The 25,851-nt window shown below is 44.2% G+C and overlaps 2 protein-coding genes and 1 long non-coding RNA gene across 3 annotated transcripts; 2 read left to right on the forward strand and 1 right to left on the reverse strand.

Annotated features, from left to right (window-relative positions):
* Nucleotides 1–723: 723 nt before the first annotated feature.
* Nucleotides 724–19,149, reverse strand: LOC308396968. Its single transcript, XR_013971673.1, has 3 exons — nucleotides 19,076–19,149; nucleotides 18,355–18,513; nucleotides 724–929 (listed from the first exon to the last, which is right to left on the reverse strand). It is a non-coding gene; the product is annotated as an uncharacterized lncRNA (long non-coding RNA).
* On the forward strand, nucleotides 1,504–17,234 carry LOC308396095 (NACHT, LRR and PYD domains-containing protein 3-like; the record flags this gene model as incomplete). Its single annotated transcript, XM_080881170.1, has 7 exons — nucleotides 1,504–1,777; nucleotides 1,860–1,907; nucleotides 2,966–4,811; nucleotides 5,106–5,279; nucleotides 15,022–15,195; nucleotides 16,207–16,253; nucleotides 16,417–17,234. The coding sequence occupies 7 exons, from the start codon at nucleotides 1,504–1,506 to the stop codon at nucleotides 16,956–16,958; spliced, it is 3,105 nt and encodes a 1,034-aa protein (XP_080737296.1). The 3' UTR covers nucleotides 16,959–17,234.
* LOC308396447 (uncharacterized protein) lies at nucleotides 19,140–24,640 on the forward strand. The gene is made up of 6 exons (XM_080881756.1): nucleotides 19,140–19,259; nucleotides 21,212–21,555; nucleotides 21,643–21,780; nucleotides 21,889–22,212; nucleotides 23,302–23,628; nucleotides 23,963–24,640. Exons 1-6 carry the CDS (start codon nucleotides 19,186–19,188, stop codon nucleotides 24,049–24,051), a joined length of 1,296 nt encoding a protein of 431 aa, XP_080737882.1. The 5' UTR covers nucleotides 19,140–19,185; the 3' UTR covers nucleotides 24,052–24,640.
* Nucleotides 24,641–25,851: the final 1,211 nt, after the last annotated feature.

Raw genomic sequence — 25,851 nt, forward strand, 5'->3', positions numbered from 1 at the left:
ATATGCGAAAAGTGAGCGCGAGAGCCCTCGGTGCGCCTGCTCGCTGCTGAAGTCAAAGTAAACTTTATTGTCATCTCCGCTACAGACAGTCCAGTATATAGAGAGAGGAGACGACGAGGCTCCAGTTACAGCAGTGCAAGTAAACAAACAATATATATAAGAAGAGTAAGAAAATAAATATACACCTTATGACCAGGGGTAAAGGGATCAATAACAATTTAAAATTTACAGTTTGATGATTTAAAGGGCAGCACGGTGGCACGGTGGTTAGCACTGTTGCCGCACAGCAAGAAGGTCCTGAGTTCAATTCCACCATCAGGCCGGGGTCTTTCTGTGTGGAGTTTGCATGTTCTCCTCGTGTCTGCGTGGGTTCTCTCTGGGTACTCCGGCTTCCTCCCACCGTCCAAAGACATGCAGCTTGTGGGGATAGGTTAATTGGATAATCCAAATTGTCACTAGGTGTGAATGTGAGTGTGAATGGTTGTCTGTCCCTGTGTGTTGGCCCTGCGACAGACTGGCGACCTGTCCAGGGTGTACCCCGCCTCTCGCCCTATGACTGCTGGGATAGGCTCCAGTGCCCCCCGCGACCCTGAAAAGGATGAGAGGAAGCGGATGGATGGATGATTTAAAGTCTCACACACAACCCGTCGAAAGGGGAGGGGCCTGCTGCTTCCAAATAGGGGGGGGGCGCCAGAGGGAGTGTTCGCCCAGGGCGCCAAACAGGCTGGGACCGCCACTGCCCATTCCTGTCTGTGTATTTATAGTGCGTGTCCTTTGGTGCTTGTTGCCGCATCATACCATCATTTCTGCCTGTTTGTTCTGTTCTTATGTTATTTCAGTTTTGTATTTCGGCCAGCAATAAAGCTGTGGTTCTGTTAAGTTCACTTTTGCCTCCATAAGTCCTGCACTTGGGTTCTCTTCCAGCATGCCTGCACACAGACCATGACAGAAAACATATAGATATTAAAACATAAATACAGTACCAGTGAACAATACAGAACACCAACATCAAGAATTAAGTATTGTACTTAGCTCAACATAACTGTGGCTCCACTGGGCCATGCAACAATAGTCATTGTTATTATGATTGTTAACATCACTCAGGGGTGATGTTACAGGGGTGCCCAATCCCGGTCCTCGAGAGCTACCGTCCTGCAGCTTTTAGATGCATCCTTGTTCCCACACACCTGAATCAAATGAATGGCTTGTTATCAGGCCTTTGCCAAACATGATGGCATGCTGAAGAGATCAAACCATTTGATTCAGCTGTGTTGGAGTAGGGATGCATCTAAAAGCTGCAGGACGGTAGCTCTCGAGGACCGGGATTGGGCACCCCTGCTCTATTACAACCAGAAATTATGTCAATTACAGAGTTATAATTTTAACATTTTAAGTATTAGTTTTTTACTAATAATATATAGAAGGGCGGAAAAGTCAGATCTGTCTGGCTATTCCGTACTTGCTTGCTTAACTTAACAGCTAATCTATCTTCCTTCAGCTGTGATGATGTCGGAGGACCTTCTAAACACTCTGGAAGATCTGGGAGATGAAGAGTTTAATAAATTCAAGTGGTTCCTACAGCAGACCGACGTCATTCAAGGCCCCATGACCATCAAGAAGAGCCGACTGGAGACAACAAGCAGGTGGGACACCGTGGACTTGATGGTGCAGACCTACAGACTTTCTGGAGCTGTTGAGGTGACCAGAAGGGTTTTAAAGAGGATCGGCAGGAATGACCTGCTGCTCGGTTTGTCTGTTATCAGGCCCAGACCCGAAGGTGAGTCACAGCAAGGGACAAACAGGAAGTCAGTCTGAGAAAGTTACATAGAGCTTTAACACTTTCAACATCTGTTTGTCAGTGAATGTCAGTGATTTGACCTCTCAGGCTCCTCTTCCTCAGACTGAAGGTAAGTCACTGCTTTGTTTTCCATACATTCCAGGCTTCTTTACTCCAAATATCTCAATGTGAAGTAACTGTGAGCATGACATTGAACTGTCACCTGGTTTTACCCATAATTCTTGGTTGTTTTATAGTCACTTATAATGTTGAACTCCACTGTAAAGGAACTTATACAAAATTCCTGTGTTAGCCCTTTGAGGTGCACAGCTCTAGACCTGGTATCCTCCGAGTTTACTTAAAAAAATTTTTTTTCAGTGTTCCTATTATCCTTATAATTATTTAGGTTACTACAGTATACTATTACAGCCTCAGTTAGTTCAGTTCTTTAACGATAGCTTCTCTCCTGTGATCTCCATCACATTCTTGAAAATGTCCTGGCAGACACAGCAAACCTGTCTACATGTACTGATATGCGACAGGCCAGATTCCCTGTGCATCCTGAATGGATTGCAGTTACCATCTCATGCTAGCAATGGCAAGGAACAGCAAAAACCAAAACTATTAAAAGATCAGAGAGGGAGGATATGCTCTATGGCCATCACATGCTAAATCAGGGGTGTTGAACTCCAGGCCTCAAGGGCCAGTGTCCTGCAGGTTTTAGATAACACCCTGGGTCAATCAAATGATTAATTCATCAGTAGGCCTATGGAGAACTTCAAGCTAATTAAATCAGCTGTGTTGAATCAAGGATACATCCAACACCTGCAGGACACCAGCCCTCGAGGTCTGGAGTGCCATACGCCTGTGCTAAATGCTTCCCATTTTCAGGGGTTGTCCTTTTCTTTCTCCAGTTCACCAAGCAGCTGATAATGACAATGGCTCGCTAGACATTGTGATCCCTCAAGTTCATGATGATCAAGCGAGATTCCTACCGTTCACATTTACTCATTTGAGTTCAAAAGATGCAGACAGCTAATAGACGTGCATAAAATCACTCCAGAAAAAATGGTCAGCTGCAGATAGCCAATACATGTCCAGTCGTACAGTCGTAGTGTGGCATTTTAGAGAATGACATGACAGCAATATGAGTTACACACAATATGTTTATCACCCTGTTTGACACAGATGTGATGGTTCCAGTACCAGAGCCTCAACCCATCACGCATTACCAACAGATGCTTCGATCAAACTTCCAGGACAAGTTTATGTGTGCACAAGAAGGGTGGGCAGAAGATAAACAGCGTCTGGCTGATATCTACACAGAACTATACATCACAGCTGGGTATGACATACATATCAACATACAGCATGAGGTCCGGCAGATTGAAAAGGCATGGAAGCCGGAAGAAACAGAGAAAGCCGTTAAACCCACAGACATATTCAAACATCCTTCTGGAGAATACAGACCCATTAAAACAGTGATGACCAATGGAATCGCAGGAATTGGAAAAACATTCCTTGTTCACAAGTTTGTGTTGGACTGGGCTGAACAAAGATCCAATCAAGATGTGCATCTGGTTTTCCCCTTCACCTTCCGTCAGCTGAATCCACTGAAGGGAAAAAAATTCAGTTTGGCAGAGCTCATTCATGAATGTATCCCAGAAACTGTAGGCATCACAGAGGAGGCTCTTAATTACATCTTTAAAGATATTCAGTCATCGGGAATTACCAACTATGACAAAAGTAAATTCAAACTTCTGTTTGTGCTTGATGGGCTGGATGAGAGCCGCCTTCATCTCGACTTTCATTCTGAAGATATTCGCTCTGTCGATGTAACAAAGTCAACTAAAACAGATGTCTTGTTGAAAAAACTCATCAATGGAAAATTGCTACGGTCTGCTCGCATCTGGATAACCACACGGCCTGCAGCAGCCAATCAGATCCCTCGAGAGTTTATCAGCAGTACAACAGAGGTCAGAGGGTTCACTGACCCACAGAAAGATGAGTACTTCAGGAAGAGATTCAAAGGTAAGGAGCAAGCTGACAAAATCATCTCCCACATCAAGACAACAGGAAGCCTCCACATCATGTGCCACATCCCAGTCTTCTGCTGGATCAATGCTACAGTTCTAGAAGATGTGCTGAAAACAAGAGGAGGACAGCTGCCCAAGACCCTGACTGAGATGTACGCAGAGTTCCTGGTGTTTCAGATTGATCGGACAAAAGAAAAGTATGGCCCACAGAAAAGCATTGAATACATTAAGTCATTAGCAAAACTGGCCTTTCAGCAACTGGACAAGGGCAACCTGATCTTCTATGAAAAAGATCTGAGAGAGAGCAGCACTGATGTTAGTGAAGCCTCGGTATGCTCAGGAGTGTTCACAGAGATCTTCAAAGAAGAGCGAGGAAGGAAAGGGAAAGACGGGATGTTCAGCTTTGTCCATCTGAGTGTTCAGGAGTTTCTGGCTGCTCTTTATGTAAGGATGTCACTTAGTAACAGCAACATAAATGTCATGCCTTTACCACAACCATCACTGAAAAACCTTCGACTGCTTTTAAGGAAGACATCTTCAAAGAAGATCCACATGATTTCCATTGACAGGGCCTTGCAGAGTCCAAATGGACACCTGGACTTATTCCTTCGCTTCCTCCTGGGTCTATCACTGCAGACCAATCAGGATAAACTGCAGGACCTTCTAATGAAGAAAGACAGTGGCACAAAGACCAATCAGAAAACAGTCCAATACATCAAGAAGAAGCTCAGTGAGAATCTGTCTCCGGACAGATGCATCAATCTGTTCCACTGTCTGAATGAGCTAAATGATTGTTCTCTGGTGGAGGAGATCCAACAGTCCCTGAGTTCAGGAAGTCTCTCCACAGATAAACTGTCTCCTGCTCAGTGGTCAGCTCTGGTCTTCATCTTACTGTCATCAGAAAAAGATCTGGATGTGTTTGACCTGAAGAAATACTCTGCTTCAGAGGAGGCTCTTCTGAGGCTGTTGCCAGTTGTAAAAGCCTCCCACAGAGCTCTGTGAGTGCACGAATAACTGACACAGGGCTGTTATCAACTAGTAATTCTCAGTCAGCAGATCTTCATATAACTACATGCTAACATTAATTATGGCTTTAGATTTAGTATAAAGCTTACTTTAAGTTTAATATTTGAATTATAGCTGAGATTATCCTGTGAAAAAGCAACATAAAACCACTACTCAACTACCATCGTTTTTTTTCCTCATGAAAACTTTAACTGAAATAACCTAACAGCGTTTTACACTGTCTATCATAGAATCTGTTTCACTGTGTGTCTTTATCTGTTCTCCAGGCTAAGTGGCTGCAATCTGTCGGAAAGAAGTTGTGGAGCTATGTTATCAGTCATCAGCTCACGGTCGACTAATCTAAGAGAACTGGACCTGAGTAACAATGACCTGTGGGATTCTGGAGTGAAGCTGCTGTCTGTGGGATTGGAGAGTCTACACTGTACACTGGAGGCTCTGAGGTTAGGGTTTGGCTTATCTTTAGTGGATGACCAGCAGATGATTTTCTTGATATGTAGCTTTATATACACATTAATTAACTACTTAAGCGGTATTTGATGATGCAGCCATAATAAGCCCTCTTTTATTTGGGTATTTAGATAAATGGCATATAAAATTCATAGCCACATTGATGTCAATCATTGGTTTGTGGTGCAGAATTATGAACCTTTGCGGTTTGCATTTTGGGCATGCCAACAAGGCACATTCATACAATGTATAGATGCAAGGTACAAATACAGATATCCACTAATTATTGCAAATATGTTAAATAATATTTTCATTTTACTACCAAAAAAGTAATGTGCCTTTATTGTCATTGACTTACAATTAAATCAGGAAATTTGCTCCACTATCAGGTGCATTTAAAAAGTCACAATCACACACATTCACACAAGATGACTAAAATATATGTATATAGAAGGGCGTAGATTTGGCATGGACAAAAGGGACATGTCCCCACCAATATCCAGACATTATTGAATTGTCCCCACCAATAATTTGATCTCTTCAAGTGAAGAAAAACAAACCCGATGGAGGGAAAAAACCGATCTGTCAACGTCTCATTCACCCAGCGGTGCAGAAAGTTCTCTACTGGAGTCCTACGTCATGTGACAATTATGGCAAATGTGATTGGCTATGGCTTTCGGGGAGCTCTGTTTAGTTTTAGCAGCGGCAAGCCTGCGCTGTGAGGACCTGAAAGGAGGAGGATGGCAGCAAGAAGGAAGAACCTGGATATAAGAAAGTATTTTTCAAAGAAACCTGTCAGTCACTTAAAGCCAAGTTAACACATAAAATGTGTCCGTCATAATAACTTTACAGGCTATGCTAGGCTTTGGCCCACATCAGTCTCAATTTGTATGTAACCATGAATAACGTGTTTTGTAAACTGCACAACAGGCAGCACTATTAGTTCTCTCAGTCTCAGAGCAGCATTTCTAATTTTGATTGAAACTGTCAGAGAAAACGGCAGCTTTGAGCAGCCAGGATATTAGTTTACAGAGGCTGTTAGAATTATATGTCTAACGTTAAAATGTTGGTGACACAATAATTTCATCCTAATGGCACTGACATATTCATAAGGTTAATTTTTGAGACAAAATGTCATGAGGTAGTCATGATTTTGCAAATATTCCACCTTGTAGTGCAGTTTGCACAAATTGTTTTAAAAATGCACTCAGCCTACAAACATTACTGACGAGTCAAGATCTGCACAAAGTGACAGAAACACTGAAGCAGCTACACATTTTATTCTTATTGTCATGTATGTCCTATTTGTCACGTGACAGAAGAACCAACACAAAGCTCAGAGAGTAATGGTGACACAAGATCCCAGGTGGAATTGGAAGATGACTTGTTGGTTCATTGTTGTATTTGAAGCACATGTGTGACTGCATGTATGTGGAATGTCTCACTGTTATTTATCAGGTGACAGAGGCAGCTCTGCCATGTTGTAGCTCAGAGGTGAAGAGGCGAGGTCACAGGTGACTGACTGATGATTTGGTGCTATAGATTAACGAGAGGAGAAGGCATGTGTTTGGCTCCTTCACATAGTGTACATTGAGTTTTTGTGTGGGGGCACCAGTAGTCCATGTCTGTTGCTGTAACAGTAGTTCATGTTTAGAATAAACAATCCCAGCTCACTGAACTGATTGGGTCAATAATGTGCCTAAAATGTTGCATAATTTTGCTGACAGATCTTTCACTTTGTGGTAGAGATGGACCGATCCGATATTACGTATCGGTATCGGTCCGATACTGACCTAAATTACTGGATCGGATATCGGAGAAAAATAAAAAATGTAATCCGATCCATTAAATATCACGAAAGCACCTCACAAAACTTGCAACACGCCGTAACTCGCCTCAGAACGTTAGCACGTCGGAGCAGTATGCATCACGTGAGCGGCTGTGGCATGCGGGACCTGTCGGTGGTCTGGATAGCATGTGGAGCTTCGCTAGCAACCCGGCATTTCATCTCCGACAAAGTTATCCCCGAGAGAAGTAAAGCAAGTGTGTAAGTCCATCTCTGAATGTTTGTAAAGCATTCCCACATTAAGCTTAACGAGCGACTGCCTCTCGCTCTCCGGCTGCTACTTCAATCATGAAACTGCTTAACGATCAGCTGATCGGCTTTTCTGTCGCGAGTCCGTCTCTCTGGTTTGCTTTTGCCCCACTTTGCACCAGAAAGAGGAAACCAGCGGCTGAACAACAGCAGCACGTTTAAGCTTGATAAGCTGTTGTTAGAATTTATTTAATATTACTTTCTACACCAGGATCTTTTTCTACGTAGCTGACGGCTGGTAACTGTGCAGGGGCGGATCTAGCAAAGTTTAGCCAGGGGGGCCGATAGGGCATGAACAGGGAAAAGGGGGCACAAAGACATACTTTTCTTTCTTATTCTCATTTAAAATGTCGAGCTTTTAATAAATAATTATCTGACACCCAAAGTTTTAATTTGATGTAAAATGAATAGAAGTCAATTACTGTATATAGTGACTATTAAGTCTAATATATATACCCTAGTAAGCTATAGTACTTTTTCCTTTGGGAAGGTACCATCTGTGCAGTCTGCAATTTTGTTGAAGAAAGATGTTGAATCTATTTAATATTTCTTGAAAAATAATTGATTTCTGTGCATTTTTTTTCACACTGCATCAAATTAAGGTTGATTACGTCTATTAAGCATCATGAGGTGGCGCGTGAGGGGTGGTTCCCTATTTTTTTATTTTTTTATTTTTGTTGTTGCTGGGAGTTGGAACCCTATTAGTTAGGTTGCTTAATATTTACGCTAAGTACGCTTTAAAATACCAGAATAGGGAGGATGGTGTAGGTCTAAGTTTATTAGATTGATCAGTATTGCTGAACTATGAAATATCTTTTTTGTATACAGATATAACAGAATAGCTTTAGTGTAGTTGTTGTTGTTTTAAACTTGAGTATGAACTTGCAGACTTGCAAAATGCAGCAAGATATTTTAAAAAACAGTTTTGTTTATTAAAAAACACTATATCGGATTCATATCGGTATCGGTAGATATCCAAATTTATGATATCGGTATCGGTATCGGACATAAAAAAGTGGTATCGTGCCATCTCTACTTTGTGGTAATCTTAGATTAGTTTTATGTAGAAAAACCACCAGGTCATTCAGTGTTCCCTTAGTGCTAATGTATAAGAGATGTTGGTGTAACTGAAGTAATGTTGTTAAGTCCTTAAAGTCATATTCTGTTATTGTCATGACTGTATTTGAAGCTATTTTTATGTTTGTATGATACCAGATTTATATGGATTATGGCTTAAGTAAACTAAAGCCTAAAATACTTTAGTCAGTCACTTGTTTAATAGTAATTTAAAATTATATAATTCACATATAAAACTATTAATTGTAATTTTAAATGGTTTAAAAGCATGCAGAATAGCATATGTAGGCAAGTATATTTCTTTCTTTTAATCAAGAAGCAAAGACAAAAAGGAAAAAAATAAGAAATAGGGCATGGTTTGGTGGTTGAATCATCCGTCCCCACTAGGGCTGGGCGATATGACCCAAAATTCATATCTCGATTTTTTTTTTTTTTTTTTTTTTTTTTTTTTTTTTTTTAGCTGGATGGCGATATAAGATATATATCTCGATTTTTTTTTTTTTTTTTTTTTTTTTTAAAGCCATAAGTTAAGAACAAAAAGAGTTCTTAGTCACACTGTGTCCCAGATGTCACACGGGCACTTTTATTTACATACAGCGTAGATGTACATGAAGAAATTACTCAAAAATAAATTATCAGCATTTATTAAACAATCATGGTCCATAAATAAAAGAAAACAATGTTGTTTTTGTGCATGACAAAAAGCTCACAATTGTCCAGTCAAAATGTAAACTAATAGACGCTGAGCATAATAACAAAGAGACAGATTTCACAGCTGCACCACGTCTCTGAACAGGTGCCATTTGTGGTCCTTATACACATACAGTACGGTAATATTACGTTGAAGCACAGTACGTATCACTCCACGAGGCTCCTCCCCGGTAGCCGTAATCCTCCGACAATCCATCAAGCGGTGCAGCTCCGTAGCTTAGCAAAGTCATATTAAAACATTTTTTGACAGATTGCTGAGCGCTGTGTACCACATAAAATCGGTTCGCGGTCAGTAAGCGCAACCAGAATTCATACATAAGGCTCACTGTCGAGTTTTGAGAAAATGAAAGGATTTTAGGCCGTGCAGCCCCTCCGGGCTGCATGTCGTTAGCGCGGTTAGCTCGCTAACACGTTGACGCCGTCCAGCCCCACGCACGGGGCGATCCGCGGTAACTCGCTAACGGAGATTTTCCGCTTTCATCTTGTCATTGCCTGCAGGTGAAGCTATGGGGGAGGCGGAGTTGTGTTCAGTGAAGGAGAGGCGAGGCCGAGTAACGTTGCGTAGAGACAAAACTGGACGAAAGAGAGGCAAACCTGCGGCTCCACAAGTATAATTATAACGTAACATAGACTATATTGATATAAACGATATTGTCACATCTTATATCTCGTATGAAAATATATCGATATTTTTAAAAAAACTCGATATATCGCCCAGCCCTAGTCCCCACCAATGCCAAAACCAAATCTACGCCCTTGTGTATATATAACTAACCATATAAAATGAGAACCTGTTAAACAGAATTGTATAAAGTGCACTGTAATGTCAAGGTTGTCAAAAAGGACTTAGTGGGTCAGTGACTGTTGATAGCAACAGGAAGTGTTTACGGCCAAAGTGTGAGGAGCCTTTTATGATATGCCTGGCTCTGGTGAGAATAGAATAGAATAGAAAACTTTATTTGTTAATTTCTTCAAATGTACTTGCCATACAAAGGAATTGAAATTACGTTTCACACTGTCTCATGCGTAGACATTGACAACAATAAAGTGCAGATGCACAACAAAAACAGCCCTAACAATAAGGTAATATTAAATAGGTAACAGGATAGACAAAAAATAAATAAAATAAAGTGTTCCAACAGTGTTCCCTGGAAAATAGTATACTAGTCTACTTGAGGTAGTCCCAGGTTGTGGTTGATAGGGGTATTTTGTTTTAATGCAGCATAAGACTATAGCAGCAGTAATAGTAATATAATAATATAAATAGTGCTAAAAGAAATACTAAAAATATATAGCAGCAGGTGTGTGCAATTGCAATGCAGAGGTAGTTGCTTCCAGTCAGGAATGTTTTCCAGTTCTTGGTTCAGAGAGTGTTTCCTTGTTGGAGAGTGTGCGTGAATGGGGGGTGGGAGGGGTAGAGTCCAGTCTGTCTTCCTATACTTCTGCCAATCTGGTGATTCTGCTGGCTGGGAGCCGGGAGGGAAGAGAGTTCAGCAGTCTCACAGCCTGGTGGATGAAGCTGTTGGTGAGCCTGGTAGTGCGGGAGCGGAGACTTCTGTATCTCTTTCCAGAGGGCAGGAGGCTGAACAGACAGTGTTCATGTGGGTTGCATCGTTGACAATTGTGATGGCTTTGCGGGTGAGGCGAGTGGTGTAACTGTCTTGCAGGGAGGGGAGTGGCACACCAACTATCCTCTCAGCTGTTCTCACAATGCGTTGTAGAGCTTTCCTGTTATAGTCAGTGCAGCTACCGCCCCACACAGTGATGCAGCTGGAGAGGATACTTTCAATAGTTCCTCTGTAGAATGTAGTCAGGATGGGTGGTGAAGCACTTGCCCGCTTGAGTTTGCGCAGGAAGTAGAGGCGCTGTTGTGCTTTCTTGGCCAGTGATGCTGTGTTGGTGGTCCAGGAGAGGTCCTCACTGATGTGCACCCCCAGGATGTCACAGGCTGGGTCTCCGACCCAGCACTCTGAGTTTTCTTTGTATTTTTTGATATGTTATTAGTTTGTGTTATTTCCTATTTGCCTTTAGTTTAGGCAGTTATTGTTCCTGGGTTTTCTATGTTTTGGGGTTTTCTATTTATTTCATCACGTATTAGGTCTGTTAAGTTGTGTTGTCATTTCCTGTTTTATTCTGACAATGTCATGTGTTCTTTGTTCATTGTATTTAGCTTTCCTCTCCTGGTCCTGTCATTAGGTTTATGTCTGTCAGTTGTTTTCCCCCATGTGTCGCCACTTCCCCTGATCACCTCATGTCTGTATTTAAGCCTTTTGTTTTCTTCATGCCATTGTCAGTTCGTCTGTTTATCTCACCAGAGTTACAGTCATAGTCATAGTCTTAGCCTGTTTATTTTCCACCTCAGTCATAGTTATAGTTTTTGGTCTTAGTACCTTTAGTGTTTTGCCAGCTTGGTGTTTTGTTTCTTAGTGTTTTGCCTGTTTGCTTTGGTCTCTTGGTTCATTTCCTGCCGTCATCGCAATAAAGGTTCACTTTTCTGTTAATCATTACTATTCCTCGTCATCATCTGCTTTTGGGTCCTGTTTCCGCACACATCGGCACACCCCGCCGTGACACAGGAACTTGGTGCTGCTCACCCTCTCCACCGCAGCGCCGTTGATGGTCAATGGGGGGTGACAGGTGTGGCCTCTCTGGAAGTTGATAATAATCTTCTTGGTCTTACTAACATTTAGCAGGAGGTTGTTGTCTCTGCACCACGTGGTCAGGAGCTCAACCTCCCTCCTGTAGTGGATCTCATCGCCCTCAGTGATGAGCCCCACTAGCGTTGTGTCGTCCGCAAACTTCACAAAGTGGTTGGAGCTGTAGGTTGGTGTGCAGTCATGTGTCATCAGGGTGAAGAGCAGAGGACTGAGCACACAGCCTTGTGGAGCCCCCGTGCTCAGGGTGATGCTGTTTGAGACCTTATTGCCCACACGCACCGGTTGAGGCCTCTGGCTGAGGAAATCCAGCAGCCAGTTGCAGAGGGAGGTGCTGAGGCCCAGTCTGTCCAGTTTACAGATGAGTTGTTGTGGTATTATGGTGTTGAATGCTGAGCTAAAGTCTATGAACAGCATTCTCACATATGAGTCTTTCTTGTCCAGATGAGTTAGGGCTGTGTGGAGGGCAGAGCAGATTGCATCCTCTGTAGATCGTTTCGCTCTGTATGCGAACTGGTATGGGTCCAGGGTGGGAGGTAGGGTGGATTTGATGTGTGACATGACTAGTCGTTCAAAGCACTTCATAATAATGGGTGTCAGTGCCATGGGGCGGTAGTCATTGAAACAGGCTGGGGATGGTTTCTTTGGCACAGGTATGGTATGGTTGTTGTGTTTTGTTGACAGAAGATGTGGTTGTTTTGTTTGATTTGTAGTACCAAGTGTGAAATAAATAAAAATGAAATGAAATGAATGGTGGCAGTCTTGAAGCATGATGGGACAGTGGCTTGCCTCAGGGAGGTGTTAAAGATGTCTGTGAAGACATTTTTCAGCTCCTCTGCGCAGTCTTTCAGCACACTACCAGGGATGTTATCTGGACCCGCTGCTTTCCGGGCATTGATGGTGATGAGTGTCCTCTTCACGCTGGCAGCAGACAGGCACAGAGGCTGGTCGTGTGGAGGTGGTGGTGTTTTCTGTGGGCGTGTGTTGTTCTGTGCTTCAAATCGTGCAAAGAAGCTGTTCAGGTTGTTGAGCAGAGTGGTGTCGCTCTCACAGCTACGCGCTACAGGCTTGTAGTCTGTAATAGCCTGGATGCACTGCCATAGGCTTCTTGCGTCCTTGCTATCATTGAAGTGGGAGGTTATCTTGTGTGTGTAGTCCTGTTTCGCTTTCCTGATGCCACGGTACAGGTTGGCTCTCGCTGTTCTCAGGCCTATTTCATCCCCAGCTCTGAAGGCCTTGTCTCTGGCCTTCAGCAGCCTGTGGACATCTCCTGTTAGCCATGGCTTCCGGTTGGCTCGAGTTGTGATACTTTTCACTTGTGTTACATCATCAATGCATTTGGTGATGTATGAGCTCACCGTATCTGTGTACTCCTCGATGTCTATGATGTTACTGTAGGTGGCTGCTTCCTTGAATATGTCCCAATCAGTTGACCCAAAGCAGTCTTGAAGAGCAGAGGTGGCCTCCTGTGGCCACACTCTTACCTCTTTCATAACAGGTTTGATGACCTTCACTCTCTGTCTGTATGCTGACATTAGCATAACAGTGAGGTGATCAGAGGTGCCGATATGGGGGAGGGGGATGGCTTTGTATGCTCCATTTTCCTGTGTGTAGACCAAGTCCAATATGTTGTCTCCCCTTGTTGGAAAATGAACATGCTGATGAAACTTTGGGAGAGCAGTTTTAAGATCAGCATGATTAAAGTCTCCTGCGAGGATGATGAAACCGTCTGGGTGTGCTGTTTTTTGCTCACTGATGGCCTGATACAGTTCGTTCAGCGCCGCATTTCTATCGCTGTTGTTGCTAGATGGAGGTATATAAGTAGCGACCAACAAGATCGAGCTTACCTCCCTGGGCAAATAGAAAGGGATCACGATCATGAACTCCGCCAGTGATGAGCAGTGTTTGCGTACTACAGTGGCATCATGACACCACTCGTCACGGATGTAAACACAGACCCCGCCACCTCGGGTCTTGCCTCCGTCTACGAGAGCCCTGTCGGCTCTGTAGCATGCTAACTGCTCCAGTTGTATGGCCAAGTCCGGAATGTTGTCATTAAGCCATGTCTCAGTGAAAACTAGCACACAACAGTCACTTACTTTGCGATTCACTGATCTCAGAAGTCGTATGTTGTCCATTTTATTGTCCAGAGATCGTACGTTGGCCAAGAGGATCGATGGTATAGCTGGGCGAGTTGGCTTAGCCTCAAGCCTGACTCGGACACCTCCACGCTTGCCCCGCTTCCTTGTCCTAGCACACCGCTTTCGACGCCTCCTTGCCCGGGGAGGGGTAGCAGGCGAGTCCGGTGGGTTGCTAGGCCAGCTAGCAGGCTGTCGCAGAGCAGAAGTCCTATCTCCCTTTGCATCCCTTAGCAGGTAGTGGGATGTGACAATATTCAGTGCTACTTATTTTTTCATTCAACTTTAGTGCCAAATCACAACAATAGTTGACTCAAGGCACTTCATATTGTAAGGTAAAGACTTAACATAATAGATTGAAGATAGGACAAAGACATGCTGTGGAAGAGAGCCAGAGATTAATGATACCGAAAGATTATACACATAGTACGCTGGACCTCAACATGGAAACCAAAACAAACAGAAAAACGGCTAAACTGGAGTACACACAAGCCATAGCACTAACACACATCACCATAAAAAAGGCATGATCACGGACTTTAGATAAACACATTTAAAGTGCTACAAAAAGCACAAATATGTCAGCTGAGTCACAACTAAACAAATGGCTAGCAACAGGGATGTCCTTGATCATTTAAAACTTTAAATCTTAGCTCAGTCTTAGTCCCTTCTCCTGTCCCTTTACACCTGAAACAAAGGGGAAAACTGTTTCTAGAGAGCAATGCTAATTTGTACGATGCTGGAAACATGCCGTTGCTACACTTTTCAACCCTGAAACAAATCACGCAAACAGTGAATCTACACTGTAATAGAAGCATGTTGTATTTACAGTGCTCTCAAATCCAGCTTCCTCAAGTATTATAGATCTGTGGGATTCAATACATCTTCTGGAGACAATGGTTCAGTAAAGAATCCATGTGCCATAGAGTGAATCAGTATCTCTGAAAAAATAAAAGCATATTTTTTTGGAACCAAGCTTAAAGATATATATCAAAATAAAATAAAATTATATACATAATTCTCTTTGCTTTATGTTTTACATCTTTGTGTTTGCCCTCAGGCTCTCGGGCTGTCTGATCACTCAGGATGGTTGTACTTCTCTGGTATTAGCTCTGAACTCCAACCCCTCCCATTTGAGAGAGCTAGACCTGAGCTACAATCATCCAGGTGACTCAGGCATGAAGCTGCTGTCTAGCTTACTAGATGATCCACGCTGGAGACTGAACACTCTTAGGTATGATAGTTTCAGTATTTATTAATGCTGGTCATCAATTAATCACATTGTTACATGTACTATTATATTAGTTTATTACATGTTTATTTTAAAAGTGCTGCTGTATGAGAAGTGTAATATTCAGTTTTAAAGCTTTTAAACAAATAGCGTGCTTTTTAACAGCAGTATTCTCTTAACACAGTAGCAGTTACAATATTTGTTGTGGGTAAATCTCACCTGAAACATTAATCTGATCATCAATCAATCCGACTTCAGGGAGGAGTATTTATCTGACAAAAATGCTCTAATCTAAACCATCACCAACAAAATAGCAATTCACCTCGTTTGTTAGATGGGTCACATGTTCCCCTGGTTCTTTGTACTTTCCTCACCTCGCCCTGTGGACATTCCTCTCTGCTGTCTCAGAAGATCAGCCCTCCTTTCCAGTGAGATCACCTGAAAAATTCCTGCGTTTTCTTCTGCCAACTCAAACAGCCCCCCTGCCCTCTGAACCACTTGACTCTGAGCCTGTTTGAAATAAAAAGCTGTGAATCTTTTTTCCAATCTCCTGCACTTCAGTCCAGTTTCTTGGTGAACCAGGAAACCTCAGCCTCCCCCTTCATCATTCCAATTTTTCATTTACTCCGTGCTGTTCTGGTGTCAGTGGAACTACCTGTTAAAGTGTAACATCGGCGTGCTAACACAAGCTCCGGACAGAAAGAAAGCTCCCATAGAGCAGAGGCCAGGAGCTCATTGATCTTGATTTTCCATGATGTTAGAGGATCAGAAACATGTATTGATATTCTGGATGTTTCATATATTTTCATACCACTAACTAGTTTCCATGTTCCTGTCTCAGCGTCTCTGTTGGATCCAGGGTTACCCATGGCTGTTGGTACCACACAGCAGAATTGCAATTTGAAAGTCTTTTAAATGAGTAGAAGCATTTTAAGGCCTTTCATGTCTTTCTTTTATGTCCATGTGTCTCTGTCTCTGCTTTAAAGATGAATTTAGATATGTTTCTTCTTCCAGGCTGGACCATGGTGGAGAGCAGAGGCTGAAACCTGGTCTGAGGAAGTGTGAGTGTGTGCTCACTTTGATTTATGAAAATAAGACAGCACGCATTACACTAGTTTAAATCACACTAAAGATTCTAGAGGATGAATCACTGTGAAGCTGTCTCCATCAGTCTGTGGAGAAGGCAGCAGATGAAGTCTTGTTGTTTCTTCTTCTCTCCATCAGATTCCTGTGATCTTAAACTGGACACAAACTCAGTGCACAGAAAACTTAAACTGTCCAACAACAACAGAAGAGTGACGGCAGTAACAGAGGAGCAGCCTTATCCTGATCACCCAGAGAGGTTTGAGTACTGGCTTCAGCTGCTGTGTACAAATGGTCTGACTGGTCGCTGTTACTGGGAGGTCGAGTGGAGCGGAGAGGTTCACGTTTCAGTGACTTACAGAGGAGTCGCGGGGAGAGGAGGCAGCAATGACGGCAGGTTTGGAGCAAACAGTCAGTCGTGGAGTTTGAGGTGCTCCGATGCTGATCGGTACTCTGTGTGTCACAATAACAGGAGAACAGACCTCTCCTCCTCCTCCTCCTCCTCTGTCTCTAACAGAGCAGCAGTGTATGTGGACTGTCCTGCTGGCACTCTGTCCTTCTACAGAGTCTCCTCTGACACTCTGATCCACCTCCACACCTTCAACACCACATTCACTGAACCTCTTTATCCTGGGTTCTGGTTATTGTCATACGGTTCTTCAGTGTCTCTTTGCTCTCTGTAGCGGGGGAAGCCTCCACAGAACCGCTTCAGCTCAGGGTGGTACTCAAAAATCAGTAAACCTGATGGGTGTGGGTCATTTGACCCAGGACTCTGACTTTCTTTTGTTTTGGTGATTGTTATGTATAATGATTTTAGGTTCATTAGTTAGTCTTGAGGTGATTCTGAGTTCGTTGTTCCCTGTTTACTGCTTTGTGTGTTAGGCTCCCGTGATGTTTTGGTCTCTCCTGTGTTTCCAGTTTGTTGTGTCATCTGTTGTAAGAGCCAATTAAAGGCTGGTTTCTTGGTACTGGTAAAATGATTAAAATGAGAAATATACATTTTTATTGTTAAATATATAATTTCCAAATACCGCTATGGTAAAAACATAAGATATGGAAATGTGAAGTTCTGATGTGCTTTTTGGTATATGGTAATTACATGTGGGGAGTCAGATAGGCATGGAGTCTCATTAAAGATCTTTGTTGAAAGGAAAGTTCCATGGTCTTGCTTGTGCTTCCAAAGCTTGTTGCTGGACTGAGTCCTGAAGGCGGTGAAACGGAGACGAAGTGCCGCTGTTACATCTGTGTCTCTCACTTCCTTGTTCCCTGGGTCCCAGTCATGCCTTCGTGTTTGGTCTCCCCTTGTTGCTTACATGTTCCCTCACTCCATGAAACACATGTGTATCAAGTATGTTCTCCCCAGCCCGTCATGTCCCTCTTAACGTGTCTCTCTGTGTCTCCCCTCTCCCATGACTGTTTCCATGTTTCACACTCACAGCCAATATAGAACCTAGACTGGATTCAAACCTTCTTGCTAAGAGGCAGCAGGGCTAAACTCCTGCATATTTTATTACATCATTTCAAAGATGTGGATTTTAGTGGTCTGCAGAGGTGGGAAGTAACAAAGTGCAAATACTTTCTTACTGTATTTAAGTAGAATTTTCAGGTACCTGAGTAATTCTTTCTCCCTTATTTTAAGCACTTTAAGTGTACTTTCTACTTACATTTTCAAAACAGGCTCCTTACTTTTGCTTTAATACATTTGGGTTGTTTCATGTCACTGCGAGCCTCTAAACATCAAAAGGATCTGAGCCTAAACAGGAAAACCCGTTTGCTTATCAATCAGACGATGTCACATAAAATGATCCTGTTGCGTACAGACAAATCAGAACCAATCAGAACCAGCTAGCTCCACATGTCACATGCAGGAGGATAACTTGCAGTGATAATAATAATAATAATAATAAAGTGTAATAAGGTCTTTTTTCCCTATTTGTAAAAGGAGAGAGTATAATTTTTGTTGTTGCTGTATGAAAACAATAAAGATGACTCTATTCTACTCTATTGTGGGCTAACGGTGAGCCAGAAACGAACGCTGGATCACTGGATTATATGTGAGATCAGATGTTCACTGCTCACCAGCGTGGAGGCTTTTCACCTGAAGGTCTCCTCCTCTTTCTTCATCAGCTTCTTCCTCTTCTTCTTGCTCAGGTTCTGCTGCTCCATGATCTTATCGTAGTTGAAGTGCTTGTGTTTGGCGTCGGCGCCGTCGTCCCCCATCAGCAGAGCGAAATCAGCCTGGAAACACATGCAGACGGGTTTATATGCCGACAGAATCTGATCCAGGACCAGCCTGGCTGTGACCACTCTGACCTTCTGTTTCAGAGCAGTCAGCTGATCCAGGTGTTGTGCATTGACATTGTTGTGAGGTATTAATAAAGGTCAGAGGTGAACAGCTAAGAGCTGACATCAGTGATGTTTGTCTCTGAACAGGAAGCTGAGGACACACTGGGTCTGATGGACGACCTTCATCCTTCACTCTGCTCCTCTTCTTCTTTGTTTCTCCTGAAGCTCCGTTATTTGAGGGATTTTAATTAGTCACTAACCCACGCACAGGATAACTCAGTCCACTGACTCTGAGGGATTACATGTAATGTTACCATGCTCTGGTACTTCCTGCTTCTACTCCCTCATATCTGACACAATATTACCACTCGTGATCTTTGAGGTGTGTTTTGCTACGTGTGAGCTGCTTCAGTGTGATTCTATCTTTTATTTTGTTTCCACTTTATGAAAACGAATCCACCACAGAAGTCCTCTACAGTCTAAATCAGCCCCACCTTTCCTCCACCCCGCATACCTGGAACTCCTGCCCCAGGCACATTCCACCACACGCGTGATCCCCCGAGAACTCCCCTGAAACCGAAAGTAAACCACGTCACAGTGGGCGTGGCGTGACGAAGCACCGCTATGAGAGCTGTCGGTGTTTTGCTGTGCTTTTCTGTGTTTGCGGGAGTCTTCATGGAGGATAAAGAAGCCCCACGGTAAGAAACCCACTCTTATCCTCTTTGTGCGCACGCGCGAAGACCGGCGTAACTAAAAAGCTCCAAGGTGAGAAAGCCGACAGGAAAACGCTCTAGCTAACCGGCCCACGGCAGCACACACAGCCGCCCACAGACTGGCCTGTCCTGACACACAGAGTGGGTACAGACGGGTTACAGACCGCGGTGCAGTGATTTGTGCCGTCCGCAGCTCCCTGTGCGGCCTTCACGCCGCGGATACAGTCAGCTCCCCGTGACACACGCGAAAACCCGAAACACAGACACGTCTCTGAGCCCACGAGACATCCCTGACGGAGGAGGAGCCCTTCATGTGGGGAGGCTTCATTGATGGATGAATGTAGCATGGAGTTAGCAATGCTAGCAGCTTGTGCGGTTTGGCTGTTTCTAATAAAGGTTTTACAAACGGTTGCTGTGGCTTCATTAGTGACGTGAGGCTGTGATGACGCTTACAAGTCCTGGTGAGACAGGTTGTTCGTGTTTGTGGCATGTGTGGGTAAAGCAGGGCGTGACGTCAGGTGATAACAGATGTTTCTGCTGTAAAAGCTGAGAAACACGTCCCTGCTCGTGATGATACCAGCTCTGAGGTTGTTATCAGCGTCAGACTATTTAAAGTACACTTTGTTGTGACTTTGTGTCTTTGTGTTGTGAGGTTTGTCCTGGATTCATGATGACTGGAGCTCCACCTTTGTGCTGTTTAGGTCATTCCAGTGTCTCGATGTTTCCTGTCTCTTTGTCCTCAGCGTCTCCTGTGGAGGTCCGTCCACTCTCTGTCCCCATGTGTCCCCTCTCGCTCTGCGCTTCGTCTCTGTGGTTGTTCGCCTTGTCCAGTGTCAGGTTTATATGCCTGAAGTCCCGGTCTCTGTCTCTGAGCTGTGTTTCCTGTTTTATTTTGAAAGTCCCTGGTCCAGTGTGTTACGTTACCTTGTTGTGGTGTCTTCCCTGTGTGCTGTGTGCTCTCTGATCCTAGCCACAGTACTTCTTACTTTGTATTCGCTTCCTAAATTCCTCAGTTTGTTAGTTTTGAGTCCAGAGTCCTGGTGTGCTCACAGCCGGCTCAGGACAGCCAGTTCTTCCCAGGAGAGGGAACGGGACCCAGCAGCCTATTAAAGCCCCTCTGCTGCACTGGGCTGTCGTAAAGGTATAATGTGTGGTTAATACTGCAGTCTGCTGTTACACGTGTTACCCTTTATAATCTGCTGTATGTAAAGTACTGGCACCCCTCAGCTTCCCAGTAGATGCATCTATCGTACAAATGGGAAAATCCTAAGGTGACCTCTGACCTTGGGATGGTCAGTGATGGTCCCTGATATTCAAACTGATCCAAGATGAAGCTGCACCATGGTATCAGTTTGGAATCCTACGACTGGACCGTCAGTCTTTTATGGCTGATGAGTAAAAAGGCACTAAGCCAAAGCTCCTACACTTTTTTCAGCTGGCTTGAGTTGTTTGAAGTCCCATGTCTGTGGGTCAGTTTCAAACATCTGTCAGGGTTTCTCTCCGCCTGGTGCTTTTTAAGGCAGAGAAGCAGCAGCATGAGGGCTCGGTCTTTGTAAGTTCCTGGGTTGTTTTTTTATTTGGCTGTAGTTATTCAGCCGGCCAGACGAACGCTTGACTAGAAACAGCTTTGAAACTTGGTGAACATGAAGTCATTGATATTAGAGATAAACAGCTAAAAAAAGACTAAACAGTATTTAAGAGCTTGTGCAATAAAAGAAGAAATAACTGTTTTCCAGCTTAAAACCAGAGTGTGGGTGACGGTTGGTGGATCACTGTTATTCCCAGTTTTTCCTGCTCTGGTTCTTTTGGTTTTGCCTGCTGAGCTCGATCGCTCACTGGTGCTCATCTTTACATTAGTAAAGTGTTTGAAGTCATTCTCTGTCTCACGGGCCTTAAAAGCATCACCGCTCTCACCTGTTTCCTGTTTCTCCTCTCAGTTTTCAAGCATGCCTCGGGCTGGAGGTGTATGAGGGGGCGGAGTCTGTCATGCTGCCCTGTCAGGTACCAGAGGACGTTTACCGGGACGCCACAGCAGTGGTTTGGGGCCGCAAGGACCTCAGCAGCCCGACAGTCCATCTGCGTCTGCAGAGCGGGGACGATCTCACGAAACAGAATGTTATTTACTTCAACCGAACGTCGATGAGAGCCGACGCTCTGCAGACCGGAGACCTCAGCCTCACTCTGAGGAAGCCCGTAGTCAATGACACCGGCACCTACACCTGCACCACCCGAAGATATGGACAAGATCAGAGCAAGACCCATTTGCAACTGAGGGTGGCAGGTCAGTGCTGTCGATAAAGGTCAGAGGTCAGTCATACTCTGAGAATCTGCTGGGTGATGTTCAGGTTGTTTGTGTTTGTGTGGACAGAACGTCCTCCTCCTGGTCCCACTCCTCCTCCAGTCTGGCCCAAAGTTCTCTCGGGTGTCCTGGTTCCTGTGGTTCTCCTGGCTGTCGGCTTTGGGGTCTTCATGTACTTTAGATATAAAAGGTTAAAGAACAAAGAAGGTATGTGTGTTATCAGAGCGCTCCACGGACATCAGTCAGTGTTTATGATGACATACAGCATTTACCACATGAGCATGGAGCTCATGTGCTGCTTCGTTCTCTTCTCAGTCGTTCAGGTCACAGCAGAACCAGGTGATGAGTCGGTCGTGCTGACCTGCAGAAGCACCGTTCAGCCCGATGGTGCTAAAGTGGTGTGGAAGGACAGGAATGAGAGGAAGGTCCACGTATGTCAGAAAGACTCTGAGCAGCCTGAAAAACAGCACAGACGTTACAGAAACCGAACAGAGATGAAGAAAGAGCCGCTGAGGACCGGAGACCTCAGCGTGACCCTGAAACACCCCACAAACACCGACAGGGACACCTACACCTGCACCGTCTACAGCAGGGAGGGGAAAGAACTGCTGGAGAAACAGGTGGAGCTGAAAATCAAAGGTCAGTGCTGCAGATACAGAGGCTTGGATATTGTTATTGACAGCTATTTTGTCACAGTGCATGTCTTTGTCTGTCACACACCTGCTGTGCAGCAGCTCTGTTATACTGACAAACACAGAGGCCATCTTTGTAGTTCCTGTCAGACTTCATTAGGTCTTCCTGTTTGCTCTCTGTTAGAAATATGAGCAGCAGTGGACTTTGATGGGATGTTACGGTGCAGGTTTGAACAGCTGCTGAACAGATGTGAGTTCAGGGGAGCGTTCTCGTGTTCTCAGAGGAACAGCAGTGAGTCTTTGAGGAACACGATGCTGCTTTCTGTCATTTGTCTGATGAGTTCTATCAGCGATGGAAACCAGAGTCTGCTACTGATATGAGAGGAAAGCAGGAACAGCTGGTACTGGACGCTCCTGCCTTCATGTGGTACAAAGCAGGACTGCACTCTACTCTGAATCTTAAACATGTGTAGTGTTCACTGTGAAAGCAATTAGAAACAAATCAGTACATAAATAATGACGGTGAGTTATATAAAGGCCAAGTGAGGCACCAGGACTCTAATCAGATAGATTTAAAAACAACTGGATAACAATATCATTTCCATTCGTCAGGATTCTTCATTGTTTAGAGTGAAAGACGTAATCACACTCCCATGTATGTACAGCAGGGCTTTTTCAGCATGTTGGTGCTGCATTTCTGCTGATGTCCAAATCTTTATGAAGTTATAAAATCAACCCTGTTTATAGAACAGTTCAGTGCGTTTGTGTGAAGAAGAACGATAAAGCTTGTAGCAAACCTGGTGTTGGACAGACCTCTTCAATGAGTGTGTAGATGAACTGCAAACATGGCTTCTTAGTAACAGTGTAACTGCCTTTCACTGATCAGACATCTTCAGGCCCTCGTCTTCAAATGACTGACTGGGACCAGCATCGAGATGAAGCTGGTGACTTAGTGATGTTGCTGCTGAGACTTTGATGTGATGCTTCTGTGGCTTCATGATGAACACGTGTTTCAAATGCTGCATAAATTAAAATTAATTGACAAACATGAATGCCGTGTCTTCGTACAGCTCATGTTGTGTTGTTCTCCTCTCAGAGTGCCAGGTGGAGGTGGTGGAGGGGGCGGAGTCTGTCCTGCTGCCCTTCAAAACCACAGAAAACCTGCCCGGGGACAGCGATGTGGAGTGGAAACGCCATGAACCCGAATACATGAAGGTCTGTGTGTATGAGAACGGCTCTGACCGGCCCGACAAACAGGACGACCATTACAGAGGTCGCACTGAGATGAACACTGACCTGCTGACCACCGGAGACCTCGGTCTGACCCTGAGACAGCCCACAGTGAAGGATGCTGGGAGATACGCCTGTGAGGTCAACAGCAAGGAGGCCTGGAGATACAAGAGGGTGTGGCTCACAGTCAAAGGTGAGTTGTAATCGGTGTGAATGTGTCGTACTGTCCTATCTTTACATCAGTTCTGTCTGTTTGTCAGTTAACTTTAAAAAAGCATTTCAAGTCATAAGAAAGGACATAGAGAGAGCTGTGCAACACACCTTTTGTTTTCATGCCCTACGACGTCACAATGATGCTACATAGTTTCACTAAGTCAGGCACACACAGCTTATAGAAGCCAAAGATTTCAGTACACCGTTTTAGTCTGCAATGCTTCCGGGTCAAAGGTCAGCATGTAGCAATTAAAACATCAAAGTGTTAGTTTAGCTCCGAGTGTTGTTTGTGACTTCTTGTGTTTCCTCTGCAGGGACAGATCAGGTCCAGGATCCAGCCGAGGACAACAAGGCTTTTGAAATGGCTCCTCTGATGGACCAGCTTGATCTGACTGGGCTCTGATCATGGATCTGACTGGTCTGTGAGTCAGAGGGAAAACACCAGTAATGGGCTGAAGGGGATGAAGAGGGAACGATGCTGAGTTCCTCCACGTTCTGTGAGGAGGTTTTCGGTAGCTCGGCGCACTCATTTGTTACCACATTAGCACAAACAACACTCATTTTTTACTTACACATTTATATTTTACTTACCCATAATGCCTTGCTGTTCAGGTCTCAGCTGTGACCTGGGTGCTGTTTAGTTGATGTTTGGACCTCATGTCTGCACGGTCTCAGAGCTCCTACATGTGTGAGGCTTTAGTGTTGGCTGTGTCTGTGAAACTGCACAAAATACAAGACAACTAACACTTTAACATACATGTAGCTAACGAAGTGTACGACGAAAAAGAACAAAATGTTTCTGTAAAATGCTGCTGAAGAGAAAAGAAATAAAGTCCATCATCTGTCTCTGTCTGATGTATGGACATTTGTTATTCTTTACACAGTTAATCACTTTGGTTCACTCCTCACAACACCTCAAAGTGTGGAGGAAGCAGTGACTCAGATAACCAGTCGTTCCAACCAAGGTGTGGAGTTCATGTTCAGACAGTCTGAAGACACGTGTGTCAGGTTACCTGTGGATTCAGAATATGCTGTGGGTGTGGATGTTGAGCTCACACTGGCTGATAATGTCTAACCTTCTGAGACTGCTGGCTAACAGCTAACGCTGCATGAACTCCTGCACGGCGCTGCTGACCGTGTCCATCCCATAATGACCTCAGTGTACCATCCTGTGATGTGTCCAGCAGGAAAACAAAGCTCAGATCAGGCATAACGATGAGTTCACTGCACACAGACGCCTCCACAGTCACAGATCTCAGTGCAGCAGAGCATCTTTGGTAGAGTGACATCATAGCCTGTGCAGCCTGTGTGTGATGACATCACATTAGCATGGACCCAAACCTCTGAGGATGTTTCCAGGACTGTGATGAGTCCGTGTCATTAACAAGCAAGGGACCAGGGTGCCGGCACGGTGTACCTAATAAAGTGGCCATCGAGAATGCCTCTGCGCGACGTCTCCATCTCAAGTGTCTCCAGCAGGGGGAGCCGTCTGATCCTTTATTGTCACAGAGACATGTCACTGCACACACTCATGGCCACTTTATTAGGCACACCTGTTCCGATGCACGGCAGCCGCTCTGTGCTTGTGTACCTAATAAAGTGGCCCTGTGTGTGAACCCACAGTCACAGGAGACGAGTGTCTGATATGTTTGGTTTTACAGACGAGAGAGAATACAGAGGGAGAATCTGTGAAGTCAACATCGAGGCCCCACTGAGATGAAAGAAGAGCCACTGACAACCACAGACCTCAGTCTGACCACAGTGGCGTCTGCATCCTTAGACAGAGAGAGACAGAAAACTGACTTTGTCAGAGGTCGGTAAACACATCACAGAGGTCATTGAGAAGCAGTGCATGATGGGAAGATGAGTGACACAAACTAGAAGCGCTCTGTCACAATCTGTTGAGAAATCGTCTAAGCCTGGTCGGCAACCTGCGGCTCTTTAGTCCTCAGTGCGGCTCCGCGTGGTTTGGGAAAATAAATGAGAAGTATTTAGCTGAAGTGTTTGTGTGTATATATGTTTATGTTAGCTCCTTTTTAACTTGCAGTTCTAAATTGGAAGATTATTGTGATTTTGAAATATAAAAATAAAATTATATTCTATTAACTTTTCATCGCTCAAAATAAGCGTCACACTCGCAGAAGCCGGTGTAGCCGCCGAAGCGCCTGCATTTATCGAGACTTTCAACCCCAGGTAGGCCAGT

This window comes from Rhamphochromis sp. 'chilingali' (assembly GCF_963969265.1).
Source record: "Rhamphochromis sp. 'chilingali' genome assembly, chromosome: 1".
NCBI lineage: Eukaryota > Metazoa > Chordata > Actinopteri > Cichliformes > Cichlidae > Rhamphochromis > Rhamphochromis sp. 'chilingali'.

What these genes read in the sequence shown, in the direction of transcription:
- LOC308396447 (XM_080881756.1), top strand. Translation starts at nt 19,186, where the DNA reads ATGAGAGCTGTCGGTGTTTTGCTGTGCTTTTCTGTGTTTGCGGGAGTC. An exon ending in GGTGGAGCTGAAAATCAAAG is followed by an intron (nt 22,213 to 23,301) that starts GTCAGTGCTGCA and finishes TTCTCCTCTCAG; the next exon opens with AGTGCCAGGTGGAGGTGGTG. An exon ending in GGTGTGGCTCACAGTCAAAG is followed by an intron (nt 23,629 to 23,962) that starts GTGAGTTGTAAT and finishes TTTCCTCTGCAG; the next exon opens with GGACAGATCAGGTCCAGGAT.